The 15,906-nt window shown below is 42.5% G+C and overlaps 1 protein-coding gene across 2 annotated transcripts in view; it reads left to right on the top strand.

Annotated features, from left to right (window-relative positions):
• LOC138487868 (cerebellin-4-like) overlaps positions 1 to 14,417 on the top strand; it is a 283,658-nt gene extending 269,241 nt beyond the window's left edge. For both annotated transcript variants that reach the window (XM_069614478.1, XM_069614479.1), the window contains exon 6: positions 13,983 to 14,417. In XM_069614478.1, the coding sequence (XP_069470579.1) occupies positions 13,983 to 14,275 (293 nt within the window). In that variant the 3' untranslated portion in view covers positions 14,276 to 14,417. The remainder of the gene's footprint in view (positions 1 to 13,982) is intronic.
• Positions 14,418 to 15,906: the final 1,489 nt, after the last annotated feature.

Raw genomic sequence — 15,906 nt, 5'->3', positions numbered from 1 at the left:
TGTAACTAGCACCGATACCTGGGGCTTTGGTGCACCGCTATAAATACAAAAATAAAGAAATAAATATAGCATAAATGAACATTTCTTTAGAATTAATATTAATTTTGAAAAATTGGAATGCATCCAATCATCAATCTTGTTGAGACATTCACCTTGCCTACATGCAGTATAAACAGTAGTAATCAATCCCAAAAATCTCTGATTGTAGAAGAATTACATGGAATCTTTTACTTTCAAAAGGGTCAATGTATGTATTAGTATACTGTTGATCGACATATAAAGTGCCATTTATGAAAATGAACATGACAATACAACACATTTTTGTTGTCAATAATATATTCTCTTTTTTTTTCAGGATGACAGCATAGTGCTGACTGTAACGCCAACTCCCTGTGACATCAGAGAAGTTGAACCGGTACATTCCAAAATCAATTATTGTAAACATTTTATATTTACTTACAATGTTCGACTTAAATAATACTTTTTTGAAGTTTTTACAAAAAATCTCTTCATGTGACTTACCTTTTCATGTTTTCTAATCATAACTAATGGTGGAAAATCAACAATCGGACAACTTTACTTATGAAGATGTAATCTTTGTGATCAAAGAAGTTAACATTAAATGGTCTAACCACTATCCAGTTTATATTGAATATGTTGTTATGTACAACGAGTCTACTACTGAATCGGTTGAGACGGAAGAGACACAAGAACCACAGGTATACATCCAATAGTGATACTCGTCATTTATCATCTATTATACCTTTAATGTAACTTTGATTGTGTGTGAAGTGTTTTCCATACCGATATTGTGTTCTTGTTGTAATTGTATTTATGTTTTGTGAAATGGAATAGTATTACGGATATTTACAATTTTTTATGACTGCTTTGTTACAGTTGGGTGATGAAATCTGCGACTCAAGATTGACTGTATCAAAGCACACTCAGAAAACAAGGGTAAATACCATCCATGCTTTTCAGTTTTTTTAAAGTGGTTGATTAGAAATTGTTTATTTGGTGTTACATTGTAAGATTGATATCCATATGTTCAGTAAGTGTGAAAGAAATAATGCTTGTTTTTTAATGGTATTAGTGGCCTAGGAAGATGAAGAGCAGGAAGACTCAGACCAAACCATTAACAAATGATGTAGCTTGCCAAACCGATGTGAATTGGGAGCAACTACTTTTTGTGGTTGAGCATGCTTGTCCCAAGGTTCAGAGTCGGGATGCTGATGTCCAGTGGCCAGAATTTGTACTGAATATCACCAGCAAACCATGGAAAGTAACAATGGATCAATGTTACATCACAAAATGTCCACAAGAAGTGACAGATAACACTGACGATGTTGCATCATTACTTTCAGATCCTCTCACACAATCCACACACTCAAAACATAAATCAGAAAAGACATAGGGCCTCATTACGACCCTGGCGGTACAGAGTGAACGGCGCCGTAAAAGGTGCCGGTGCCGTTCACTCCGTACCGCCGCATTGCGAGGTCCCGACGTGGGATACGGTAAGCATGCCTGGGAAAACCAGGTGTGCTTACCGGGTCCCGCGAGGGGAAGAGGGAGCAAACAACGGGCCATCTCGTAATTGCCCATTGTTTGCTCCCTCTCCCATTCCCATTCAGCCCTATTGGGGCTGAAATGGGAATGAAGAAGGACCGTGTCCGGGTCCTCGGAGGGAGGAATTACCGGGCCTTCCAAACTCAGAATGGCCCGGTAAGTCCTCATTCCGAGAACCCGGACCCCGACGCGATTTCGACGGCAGCCATGCCGCCAATAGCGCATGGTTACCGCCGAACTCGTAATGAGGGCCATAATGTTCTGTTTCCCCAATACACTCTGAACATCCTAAAATATCACAGATTGAAATCACGGAAGCATCTTCGAGTTGATCGACGACTGTGTTCATGACCCTGACTTCCATATTCCTAGTGTGGAGGACTTATCCATCACCATAGAATTGCAAACTAGTGTACTGCAGCATGAGTGGCTATTACGGGAGCCAAAATACCATGTATTTGATAGCTGCCTGCTACAGATTATACAAATGATTAAACGTGAGCGTAGGATACGTAGGGAGATTTGTGGCTAACCATTGGTAAAGTTTACTTGAGTAGTCAAAGGCACCAACCTGAAGATCAATGGTATCTGTGTCCACCAACATAACACATTTTCGTGGTCCATGCAAACCATTATTGGAAAAGTGTCTGCTCGAAATGTACTCTCTTTTTTTGCTTTGTTTTCCGGCGGATCAGTGTTCAGTAATATTTCAAGTTTCTGTAAATTTGTAGGACTTGAGTTCATTGCAAAAACCGCTTACTACAAATATCAGAGAAATGTAATGTCACTGCTTTTAATCAGGCCTGGAATCTATAACAGATACCCAAAGACAATGATCTTGCAGGCAAAAGGGTCAGGCTAGCTGGTGAAGGACAGTGCAACAGTTGTTTTTTCAGACAAGTACTGCACTTACCACTTCCAGGACATGGACACTGCAAAAATAGTGAGTTCTGCCGTGGTGCAAGTGTCTGAATGTACATCTTCTGTTGCCATGGAGAAATATGGTTTTATTAACTCCACTGTACCTCTGCAATCAAAGAGCATGCAAATAGAATGGATAGCCACTTTCAGGCACGTCTGAATAGCAAAGGCCATGCAAGAGAGTTTCCTGCACATAAAACATCAATTTCATGTATGGCACGTCGCAAAATTTATCTCCAAATAAATAACAGTTGCTGGTAAAAAAAAGAAAAGTGTTCTGAAGAAATTTTAAAATGGCCTCAGTAAATCAGCAACCATCTTTGATGGAGTTCAAAAACATGTGAGGATTCCGCAGAGATTCTTGTTGAAAAGTGGCATTCAATGCTCTAGCATTCTTCAAACCTGCACTCATACGAGGAAAACAAGCATTTTTAGGAGTGTGAACATGGACCTTTAAGGGAGGAGCAAGAATGTAAGAAAAAGTGGTTGGTTTGAAGCAGCACTCCACACGCAGCCCTTGAAAATATTGTGTGCGACAAAACAATTACCAGAGATTTCAAGGGCCGAAAGAATTTTGACACACTGGCGATTTGGAGGTTTTCCATAAAATGTGCCTAAATTACAGGCCTAAAAAGGTTGCATTGCAGCATATATGGTATTGAGGCCAGAACAAGGCTGGCTGTACTTTCACACAATGAGAACATTGGTAGGGAGCAAGCCAAATCTGCAGGCACTTTCGGTATGATTTGTTACACCATGGCTATTACAAAAAGAACAAAACAATGGGTGGCAAAGCCAATATTACAGCAGATCGAATTTGACTTTGTGAAAGATCTGATGTTCACTGTGCTGGCCATGCAAATGCACAAATGGCACCACAATTGGTGTCCAGGGCCCAGTCCAGGCCACAGAACAGTGATAATATGGTTTCGGCCACAAAAACTTGAGAACTTGTTGAAAAGTTGACTTCAAGATTCAAATAAAGTGTGTCGTTTTTACAATTTCATCAAAAGCAAGCTTCACTCATTTACTTTATATTGAGACACTGTATTGTTAAAAAAAAGTATTTGTTAAAAAATAGAACTTTAAAGATTTTTGTATTTCTTTTATTTTTGATCTATTTACTGTTTTCTAATAAATTTTAGTCGATTTTTACTAGCGAATGTGTTTTATGACCTTTTCATTATTTATTTAGCTCACTAGTATCAATGTATATTATAACAATAACACATTGTAACACAATTTCCACATTTTATGTCTGTACCTTTTTTGAAAAATCATTGAAAAGTATTTGTATTATTAAAAGTCTATGTATATATGGTTAGTTTATTGTATCTCATTTGTAATAGGTCATTTTAAATTGTTGAACCTCGAGAAAAGGCACATGGAGGGAAAGGACAGTACAACCAAAATTGAATCATTATAGTTAGACAGATGAAAGATTTTACTAAAAGGTTTTGGGAGGAATTTTTAATACAGGTCACAACAACAGAACACTATTCTTTTACCTACATTTAAATATGTAAACATAAATAATAAAAGTTTAGACCTCATGCAAAATGGTTAACTTATAATGGTTTAAAATAGGGGCTATTACAATATTGTTGAAGAAGGTGATTCTGCAGTGGCATAAAATGGAATATTCCCTAACCTCAATAACAAGTATAATGAATACGATACCATATGCATTGATCACATTCGGATGTATCTTGCAGACAGGACATGGATTGACAGGAAAAGAAGAATTAGTTGTGGGGTTGATAGTAACATCATGGTCTTTCCTTGCAAATAACAGAGCAAATAGTCTGGGTATGGATTTTGCCATGCAACAATCAGGAACTTTGCTGTAAAGTATGAAGCTGATTACTTCTTGGTGGCATTACAAATGCATGGAGGCATTGAATTGGTACAGACTGAATGTTCCACTATTCGTCTGTATGTCTACGGCAAAAAAAGCTTAATTGTTTTTATACATAGTGATCTCAATTCATATGTGTCTGTCTCTATATATCCAGCCACCTCTTTTTCTACATCAATATTCATGCATCTCTATATCTGGCTGTATCCATCCCTCTATGTCTGTCCTTCTTGATCAGTGTTTGCTTGTCTCTATATATACACATATATATATATATATATATATATATATATATATATATATATATATATATATATATATATATATATGCATTCGCGTGCGTCTATGTGTCTGTCTATATACCTAGATCCATAAGTGTGTCTCTATGGCTGTATCCATCCCTCCATGCAAATAGTACTATATTTATGTTTCTTTCATATATTTATACATATACTTTGATCAATATCTGTCCATCAACATTTATTCTTCTCTGTGTATGCATCTTTATATATGCCTCTATCAACTGCTCTGAATACATCAATCTCAAAGTTTATCTCTCTTCCTGCAACTTTATCTATCCATCATTTGCTATGCATCCGTCAATATCTGCATACATTTTATCTGGTGATCTATTAACATTGTTGGCCAACTCTGAAGCTCTATGGAAAATTCTCCCTCCCCAACACACAGAGCATAAGCCCTATTCCTTGCATCCTTCAAACCTATCATTGAGATTGTGAAACCTACGGATGAGACCCTGTTACCTGTCACCCAACAGAGCATAAACACAATACTTGGCACCTATTGGTGCCTAGGTGTAAAAACGTAAGTGATTTCCCTTGTGTTTGACGCTGCCTGTCTCCATAAAGAGGATGCAAGTACAGAAACACACAAACACACTTGTCACCTGGGTGTAGGATTTGGTGGTATATTATGCACCGTTACTGTCAGGGGACTATCCAGATTTGCAAGATTGGAGGGGGGAGGCATGCCACGAAAAATTTCATGCTACTTTTCCCACCCAATGCACAGTGGACAATTAATGATAAACTTACACACAATCGTTCCTGCACCCCAAAAGGGTGACTTGAATCTGTACTCTATCCCTGCACACAAACTGCACTCTAGCCAACGGGGCAGTAGTCAGCGACACACACTGGCCATGCCTCAGGTGTCCCTGAGCACACAGAACTGTGTGGTGTCCATGTCCCGCACCGCTCCAGGCTGAAGCTGCTACCGTGGGCCAGAGTGGGGTGGCACATGGTGCCTGGAGACCATGAAAATGGCAGCGGTGCACTGTACAAATCACAGCATAATATAACAGAACATTGCATAACATAAAATGGACACATGTTTCTAGTGTGCTCCTGCTCATATAGCAACATAATTGTCTTTGCAGTGGGACACAAAGTAGCCCCTTATTGGCCCCTTCTTGTGACGCCACTGGTAACTTTTGTAGCAAACGCACATAAAACCATGGATAAAAGTGTCATTGTTACTGAAGAACACTGTTTGAATTGGGTTGAAAAAGACGTTCGTCGTTATTGATCGTTCCAAAAGAAATTTGATTTTGAAGACAAGTTATAATCTATTGCATTGTAAAATTAGCTGACCACATGAACACTCCCATGTCCACATGTAGTCTTGCACGTTAACATTATTAAAGTAATTAAACAAGGTTAAATTATGAATGTCTTTATTTATAGTAAATAACAAAGGAAATAATTTCTTCTTGTTAGGATTTAAATCGTTTTCTATTTTAACAGCAAAGCTTGAAATTGAAACTGGAAGATAATATTGTTCATTGTTGTGGTATTTGTTCCCGAATACAAAACCTTCCCTTGGCAACGTGACCACACAATACCGGGTCTCTTTCTTATTTGTCACAGAAACCCTTGCACTTACATTTGTACGGACACAATGTGAATGATAAGATTCACTATAATGAAATATAAAGTACGAAAGTTATGTTTCTATACATAAGAGCTTTCGATCAAGACTGTCGTTCAACTTTACATTGCTAGAATTCAAAATCAGCAAAAACTGTAAGTAAACCTTTACATAATATTTATGCAATTGTATGCTTCATGATTAACGATATGCTGCATTAATATTCATGTTGACACAAAGAGTGTACATCGTAAATGTCAATTTTAATGAAAATGTAATTCTTAATTAACATGTTGATTTGTTACCTAACTTATTTTTCCAATTTCACCTCCAAAACTCAGGACATTCTGACCTCTCTCTCTCCTTCCCCTTCCTCCACTCCTCCTCCTACCCCATGCCTCCCTTGTCATCTCTTTTACCCCCACCTACTTTCCCCTCCTTCTCACCCATCACAACGGCTGAGGCCTCTAAAGTAGTCTGCTATATGAAAGTCTCATCCAAACAGGTATCGCTCTGCTCCCCCCATTAAGGACAACATCTCCCTTGCTCCGTCTCTTGCTGACTTCTGCAAACACTCCTTAGCCTGTGCCTCTTTCCCTTCCTCTCTCAAGTACTCCCTTGTGCAACCCCTTCTAAAAATGCCTTCACCCAACCCCTCATGTCCAGCCAACTACTGCCCTATCTCTACCACACTCTTCCTTGGGGAAACTCCTGGAGAAGTTGGTCTTCCCCCAACTGTCCCAACACACTGAGCTTGTTGGCTAGGTGAGACAGGCATGTTATCAAAAGAGACACAGACCCAAAGATAATAGTTTCAAAACCTGTATTCACTAAAGTTCCTGGGTTGGTGTAATGCCTAACTGGCTTACTCTAAAGGGACCCTTAACTGATGTTTCTAAGGGTTGCCGATGTCTGATAGTCCAAAATAAAAGTCTGCCTGTGTCTAAATCTATGCTTGCCCTCAATCTTCACAAAAATGTGCTAGGAAGTCTTTAAAAAGGTAAAATAGGGGTTCAACAGAAAATAGGAACCCAATGTTGGTTTCAGGTGGTCTTCTCACCAGGTGTAGTTTGGCCAATGTCACAAAAAGGAGTTCAATCAAAAAGTACTGTTCATAAGAGCTTCTACAAAGAGTCCTTGCAATATTCTCAAATACTTTCAGTGTCTTTGGTTCCTTAGGGCTCCCTTCCCCAAGCTTCAACTTGTCCAAGTTCAAACACCACAAAAGAAATATAACATAGTTCCTTTTGAAACTTCTCAGGGTTCCCTTCCCCTAGCTTCAATCCTTTCAACACTAAAAAACAATACGTCTCCTACTTTGCTGGGCCTCTCAGGGTTCTCCTTCTCAGGCTCAGGCCCCTTTCAGTTTCCAACACAAAAACAGTTTTGTCAGGGAGGACTTTGCTTTTCCTTCAATATCATGAAATAATAAGTGTTCCCCTTTGTTAGTCCTCTCTGGGTTCCCTTCCCCAAGCTTAAGCCCCTTTTACACAAGTTCAGCTTGTCAGAATGTACCTTTCCTTTTATATACAGTTTGTTCACATACACTTAACTTGTGGGGTATAGAGACGTTCAAAATTGCCTTGTTCTTTGCTACTCCTAGGCGTAACCAATCTGATCTGTAATACCTCTCTTTATTCCTTGCTCTTCGTTTTAAATCTTTCCCCTTCAGGTGCTTCATGCATCCCTTCTTGTTCTCCTTTGCTTCTTCCTCGTGTAGCTTGCACCTTCCCTTTGCTGTTCCCTTTTTTCACTATGCACTCTTGCACCTTCCTTTGGTTTCTTATCATGCCTCTTGTGCACTTTACATACTTTCTTTTCCTTTATCACGCACCCTTGAACATGTCATTTTTTTCCTGTGCTTCCTGCCCACTTGATGCACTGTTCTTTCTTTACCGTGCACGCGTTGCACTCTTTCAAAAGTCTTTCATTCCACTTACCTTTCTTTGTATTCTTCAAATGCTTTTCTGACACTTTCACTTTTCTTCTGTGCCACTAGCACAGTTTCGAACTTTCTATTTCATCTTAGTCTGTCAATTTCTTACACTTTCTGTCCTTCGTACACTTCATCTCACTTTCCACTCTGTGCCGCTTTAAAACTGTGAACTTCTCCCGCTTTGCTTCAGTCAAACGCACACTCACGAGTTTCTCTCTCTCTCTTACTCACCGGACAGCGTCGCGTTGACAAGCAGTCTCTCTGGATACACAGGGTTGAGGTCAGGGTCTCACCACCTGCCCCTCAGACATTCTTGGGACCGGCACATGTCCCAACGGAACAAGCAGTTTACCGGATGCTACCAGCAGGATACAAGCTGCCTTACTCCGGCTCCTTGGAGGCACGGCTCCCTAGCCACGCTGCAGCCCCTCACAAACATCGGGCCAGCATCTCGGCACACCGTTCTCCTCAAGGCTTCAACTCCTGCTGCTCTCTGCTCCTTGATTTCTCTGGTCCGGACAGCTTCCCCAGCTTGCGCTCCTTCTTGTGAAAAACCACACCTTTTATACTGTAAAAAACAGTCAAGTGGAGTCAAGTGTGAGTGGTCATTATTAAATGCCTGACCCTGCCTGACTTTATTAGTGGGACAGCTTGAGTACTTTCTATAGTAGGTTTCCCTTACTTCTCCCATTTTGTTTCTATGGGTAATCTTCACTGATCTTTGTTGCCTCCTCCTCGTCTCAGTATTGGTTGGAAATGGGTAGGGGGAGATGGGGTGAGATTGAAAATACCTCATGAAGGCTGAGGGAGAGTGGGTTGGGGTATTATTGGGAATGGGGGAATGCCATGTCTCACCCTTGGGTATCATCCTCCTTGTGACCCTCTACTCAGGTGATCCTCCCTCGCTTGTCCACCACCAGGGTCAGGATCCAAAAGCAATGGGGCCTCCCTGGCCACCTGAATTGAAGATGCCAGGGTAGTAGGTGGGAGAATCCCATCAGGTTTCTCACACTGTCTACATGGCCATCAATCTGAATTCTGAGCATCCAGTGGCATGGAAACTGCTCTCCTGAACTGCTTTCAAATCAACTCTCCTTGACCTCTCCTCTGCCTTTGACACGGTCAACCACTCTATTCTCATAAAGCAGCTCTGTGATACTGGCACTGAATTGGTTTACCTCCTTCCTCACTGATCGCCCCTCCCAGGTGCTCCTGGGCGTCTTCTCCTCCATTACCACTCTCTCTCTACATGTGGTGTTCCCCAGGGCTCCATCCTCTTGCCTTGGCTTTTCAACATCTACCTTGCACCTCTCGCACACCTGATCTCTGCCTTCTCTCCTCATTTCCAGTGTTACGCAGATGACACACAACTCTTCTTCAAGCTCCCCTCTTCCTCCTCCTCCTCTATCATCCCTGACTGCCTGTCTGCTATTCAGTCTTGGTGTGTCTCCAATGATCTCTGTCTTAATGCTAGTAAGACCGAGATTCTTCCTATCGGGACACCTATTCCCCATTTTCTTTCTGCACTCTAGCCGCCCTCTATGGGCTCACCTCCCTCTCCTTCCACTGAAGCCAGACAACTTGGGGTTATCTTCGACTCCTCCTTCTCCTTTACTCCTCACATCTCAGACCTTGCCAAGAAGGTCCACTTTCCTCCTTAGAGGCATTTTCCCTTTCCTCACCTTCCCCCAGAAGCTCAATGTCTCTAGAGCTCTGGTCCTCTCCAGGCTGGATTACTGTAACAGCCTCTTCCTCAACCTGCCTCTTTCTTCCCTGCGCCCTCTTCAACTAATCCAGAATAGGGCTGTGAGACTTATCATTGGCCTCAAGCCCAGGGACCTTTTCACTCCAGCCCTAAATTCTCTCCACTGGCTCCTGGTTGCTGCAAGGATCAACATCAAGACCTTTTGCATCATCCACAAGGCTGTCTGGTGCCTTTGACCACACTACCTGCAGCTTTCTCTTACTAAAAACTCTCCTTCCAGATCTCTTCGATCTTCTCACTCCAACTCTCTGCTGGTCAAATGCTTCTCCAAGCAGAGGGCTGGGGGCATATCCCTCTCCTGAGCTGGCTCCCTCCTATGGAACAGTCTCCCTATCTCTCTCCATCTGGAACCGGACCACCCCAAGCTCTGCAAACAACTCAAGACCTTTCTGTTCTCCTGCTTCTTCCCTCTCCCCCTCCGATGCTAACCATCCACCCTGTTGCTGAGATTGGCAGCCTGATCCCTTAATGGTCCAATAGGATCCTGGTCCCCTGCCCAATTTCTACCAGCATCCCCCGCTGCACTGTCCTCTGGGGCCTACACCCACCTGTCGGGTGGTTTGCTTTCAACCAGCACATACCAGTTGGGCAGTAGACCTTCCCCTTTGCCTAGAACGTCTCGGCTGACGCACTTACCTGTTGCCTTCCAACAGGTACCTCTTGCACCCCCCCCCATGGGGGATCCTGTTAGCACTTACCCACATCCAACCCCCCCTTTTCTTTCTCTTCATTGCACTTGCACGATCTGAATGTCACAAGGCTTAGTAGGACCACTGTTTGTTTCTTTTTATTCATTAGCAATTTTCAGTGTTTTATTTGCTCCCTAGGCGCCCTCCCCTTTCGCCTTGTGGCACTTTGATACACTGTCTTGTTGTAAAAGCACCTTATAAATAACCAATATAATAAAATAAAATAAATTAGGCAATGATATATACTTTTACCTTCCCATATTTGCATAGGTACGTCATTCGGATGTGTGTTTGCCATGTGTAATGCTTACCTGATCCCTTGCAGGGATGTCGGGCAAACTTGTGGAATACTGCTGTCCTCTTGCAGCAAGATCACGTGCAGTGCTCGTGAAGGCACACTGTCGCGTTCCCAGTAGAAGAGATTGGGTTGGGTTGCGGTGGTGTTGCACTAGGTTGATAGGCTGGTTTGTAGGTGTTTGTAGTCTTCCCTGAAACGAGAGTGATTGGGGGGTTAATCTTGCAATTAGCCTTCTATGATAACCGTTCCCTGATATACCAGGAAGTACCAGTGGGGCCTGGACTCACTTATTGGTGTGAATTGTACTGGGAGAATGGGTGTGCTTCTCTAACCAGTTACTTCACGGGTAACGCAGACCAGCTGCACCTTTAAGTGTTCTTTTGGGGGCTGGCAGTCTGGTACCGCTTCCTTCTCTGGATTAAAGACTGATGCTTTCAGTCTTTTGGGGTGCACTTGTCCCTTGCTTGTTTGCTCTGCGTGTAATCTCTGGATGTCTGATGTGTATCCTCTAAGTTACAGTTTGCAGATGCCTTGTCTTGTGTTATTTCTTCTTTCTTGATAGTGGTTAATGTCTGTTTTTTACTTTACAGTAATTTGGACATGTCTTTTTTTGTTTACAGCGCTTAGGAGTCGGCTGGCTAGTGGATCAGGATGCAGATAAACAGGTATGTAATGCAGAGTGTCAGCAGCAGCCAATTTTAATATAGACTGCAGCGCAACAACTTGCGATGCTCACTGTGCTCTTTGTTTTCTTTTTCGTTGTGTGCAGGTTCATCACAAGTGTCTAGGTGCAGCAGCCACCCAATGCTTGACCAGGCAAGTACGGGTATGTTTCTGGAACAGCATGCAAGCATTGTGTTCATGAGCGGCAAAGGAATTCATATATTCAGCGCACGAGCGCTGTATTCATGAGCGGGCAAAGAAATCCATAGATCTCGCGTGTGAGCGCTACATCCTGTGAGGAGTGAGGAAGCTGCTCCTGATGCGTCACATGAGTGTTGATTTCTAAGAGATCTGTTTGTATCAACAAGGGATAATCAGGCGAGTGTCTTTCTCCTGACATGTGCGAACGCGAAGCACAGGCTTGGGCCCAGGGTGTGGTTTAAATAGCCCTGGACCCATGCCATATTGCCTGTAATGATACATGAAGCTGTTAGTTACTGTCCAGGCGGTGGCCATCTTGGGTGTCTAGTTTGGCTCCACAGCAGTGGCCATCTTTAAAGGGTTTTACTTGTTAGAAAAGGATATGTGGGAATGCCTTTTCTGCACCAGAGCAGTCCAGCCTCTCGCTGCATGTCAGGCTATAGGGTTCCCTGGGCCTGTGATCATGACAGCAATCCCCCATAAAGTGCCCCTCAAGGTGTTAGGTCCGGATTTTCCCAGGTTGTCCGTATGGAAACGAGCCACAAAGCATGGGGCATGTACATTGTTGGCTGGTTCCCAAGACCTGTCTATTACCCCATACCATTTACAGTCTATCAGGTAGTATATTGTGTTTTTCATGTATTTAGAGTTTAAAATGTTTTGTATCTCGTATTCGACTCAGTGCTCAAAACTTGTACTGGTAGTGGATTGGATCTAGAATTTCGTTCTGCCTTTTCTGCACCAGAGCTGTCCAGCCTCTCACTACATGTCGGGCTACAGGGCTCCCTGGGCCTGTGATCATGACAACATGAATTGGATGTGTATTTGTCATGGATACAATCTTCCTGTGGATGGGTTCTTTAACCAGTACTGGAAAGATAACCAGCAGTAATGGAACAGTAATAACCATATTCTGGGATGATTGTGGGGTACCAGCTTGCCCATTTGCACTGCCAGTGATTCAGAGCAACATGCCAGCATCTATGGTATAAATGTGTGGAGATGGCAAATTGCTGCAATTCAACATGAAAGGATAAATGTTTTCCCCACAAATGGAATGTCATGTGCATCGATTAAAAGAAACGAAGATGGAACACAAGTGCATTAGACTTTACCACATGGAACTTTGACTTCACAATTCAAGTACAGATTGATGAAGGAAATCTGAAACCTTTATTGGAATGTAACAATGAAACTAAACATTGGAAGTAGGCCTTGTAGTAAACAATGTTTTCTTGCAATCATTATATTCTGAACAGTTTTCAACGATTCTGTTGATGTAATCTTCTATGTTTAACTTGAAGTAAAAAATATAACGACGTGGTAAAATCCTGAGTATTAGTATTTTCTTAAAAATGTTAGTTGTTTTATTCTTTTTGGGAAAAGAAAGTAAACCTTTATGCGTGTGTGTGTGCGCGTGCGTGTGTGCGTGTGTGTGTGTGTGTGAGATTAGGAAACGTGATGATAGGGTACGTTTGGCTACGCTATGCACCAACGTCATGAGAAGAGGTGGATCATATCGGTTTGACATGTCGCTGTCAATTCAAGGGGCGGGTGATCTGATTTACTGCTGCGAGGGCACTTAAACTTAGGGTGCTGGATCAAAGGATAAGATTAGCACAAGATGGCGGTTTTCAACCCGTGAGTTTTACATGTGTAAATGTGAGAAAACCCAAGGTAAGAAGCATTGGAATTCTTTTTCAGATCGATGTATGCTCAAAAATACATGCCCGATCAATTGGGTCAATAACAATTTTCAGAACTTCCCCTTCAAAAACTCCCAAAACTCTGACTGTTTGACTCGCCTTGAGGTAGTCCTGAACTAGGGATGAGAGGGGAGGAATGAGAGCCACAGCCTAAAGAAAGTGAAGGGCCAGAGTGTTTGTTGTACAGTCCCTAACCTCATCAACTTTTGGTTCACTCAACCCCTAACAACTCGTCTTAAGTCAAAAAAAGAAAATAGTGAGCCTTCCACTAGTCTCAAGACATCCGTTGGTCCGTCAGCCGTGACATAACTTTGTGCCATTCTGTAGTAGTTCTTGTTTCCTTAGTGACAACTGAGATAGCTCAGTGTTGAGAAACATTGAATTAGTGTTACCTCATGTTTTACTGTACCTACATGGTAATTGATGTATCTAATGTTTCAGTGCACACAGGTTTCAATATTGTTTTTAAATCTATTTTACCTACAGGAATTTTCACTGCACCCAGGAAAGGGTTGTATGTATTCTCGTATGTTGCTTACTCCAACAGTGCAGTGATGAAGCGCAGTTATGCAAGCATCGCCCTGATGAAGAACAGTGATGTCATTGTGTCTGTCTGGGAGGATAACAAGGAAGATAGCGAGGACAGTGGCAGTCATGGGATCATCCTACTGCTGAATGGTGGTGACCAGGTCTATATTCGCTTGCATGCAGGACGCTATCTTTGTAACATTGCCTACAAGGCCAACGAATTCTCTGGGTTTCTGCTCACCTCCTTGTAATCTTTTTTCGCATTCCCTGTCTGTGACCTATGACCTTTTATATAATGTAAGATGCTCTTGTAATGCATGACTTCTGCCATTCTGGCATCATCTTGGTGCTCAGTGGTGGGATATATCTAACAATAAAGAATCGACTTCTGAATTTCTATTGCCATTAATTCTTGGAGTAGCTCATCTTTGTCTGAATTTTGTTAGATGGGCCAATGCAATTCATGCGCTTCATCTTACCTTCTTTACCACAGATACGAAAGCTGAAGGCCCTTGACGTTTTCTGAACAGTGTTCAGGATCAGGTCTTGCTTACCATGTCTCTACCTTGCAGGAAAGGTTGAAAGCGTTACTTACCATAACGGCTAAAGTACTCCTGAGCTATAGTGTCCTTTTCTCTATACTCGGTGGATCTCGGCCCCATCTGCGAAGAGAGCATTTGCACAGCAAATATATAGTCTGGTTGATGAAGACGGGCCACATGTGCTGAATCAGTCGTGGTTAGTAACATCCACGCTGACACCAACCTCCAGCTGTGCGTGTCAGTCCTTCTTCGAATGCTAAAGTACCTCTTTAACACTGAAGTACTACTGGATGTCTAGTAGTGATGATGGGTAGATCACATCGATGTAAGATGAATATGGACAAGAAGATTAGTGACTATACTCATGGGACATTACCAAGTAATATTGTCAAAGGGAATGGGTCCTAGGTAAGTGTACCCAAAAACCGTTCTTAAAGACGACCTGGCTAAAATGAAAAACAGCTCTCACCCTTGCATAATGAGAAGAGTGTTTGCAGAAAGCCAAAGGCAACGTCTGTGTGGCAGCTCTGAAGATCATGTCTAGAGGCACATGCCTTTGTACACAAATAAAACTGCTTTAGTCCTGACTCTGTGAGTAGTGATTCCTTTTGGGGTAAGGAGCCCCTGAAAAAAATTGAATTCTTTGATGCAAGATACAATTTAGTTGCATTCCTTCTCAGAAAGGAATCTCCAAATTTGATGAAGAGCCTATCCGTGAAGCCAAAGCCTTTTGTCCTTTCCAGGAAGAACCTATGGGCCTGGCGTACCTCCAGGCTATGCAGAATGTTCTGTGCCTCTGAAGTCAGGTTTCAAAGTAAGTCGGTAGGCAGACCTTATTTAAGTGAAAATCAGACAAAGGGCCTCATTACGAGTATGGAGGTAGCCATGCCCTTAATAAGGGCATGGCTACCTCCATACTGGGTCCCAGTACCGGGTTCCTTCAATGAGGAATAACCGAGTCATTCCGACTTTGGAGGACCCGGTAAATCCTCCTTGAAGGAACCCATCCCCATTCCCATTTGAGCCCCCCTAGGGCTCAATGGGAATGGGGAGGGAGCTAATAACGGGCCCGTTAATAACGGGCCCGTTATTAGCTCCCTGTTCCCCTCGCGGGATCCACTAAGGCCGCCTGGTTATACCAGGCGTCCTTACCGGGTCCCGCAAAGGGAACCTCGTAATAGGGCATCCCGTAATGAAGGGTGCCAGTCCCGTACCGGCACCCTTCATTACGGAAGCGCCTATGTTATAATGAGGCCCAAAGTATCCTAAGCACTGCTTGTGTATGTGGAAGACGGTGAAAGGCTCCTTCAAAGGCAATGTTTGGATCTCAATCACTCTAG

The sequence above is a fragment of the Ambystoma mexicanum genome, chromosome 9 (assembly GCF_040938575.1).
Source record: "Ambystoma mexicanum isolate Mex_15411 chromosome 9, UKY_AmexF1_1, whole genome shotgun sequence".
NCBI classification, from domain to species: domain Eukaryota; kingdom Metazoa; phylum Chordata; class Amphibia; order Caudata; family Ambystomatidae; genus Ambystoma; species Ambystoma mexicanum.
The sequence above is the reverse complement of the archived record's forward strand: the minus strand, read 5'-3'. Positions and strand labels throughout refer to the sequence as shown.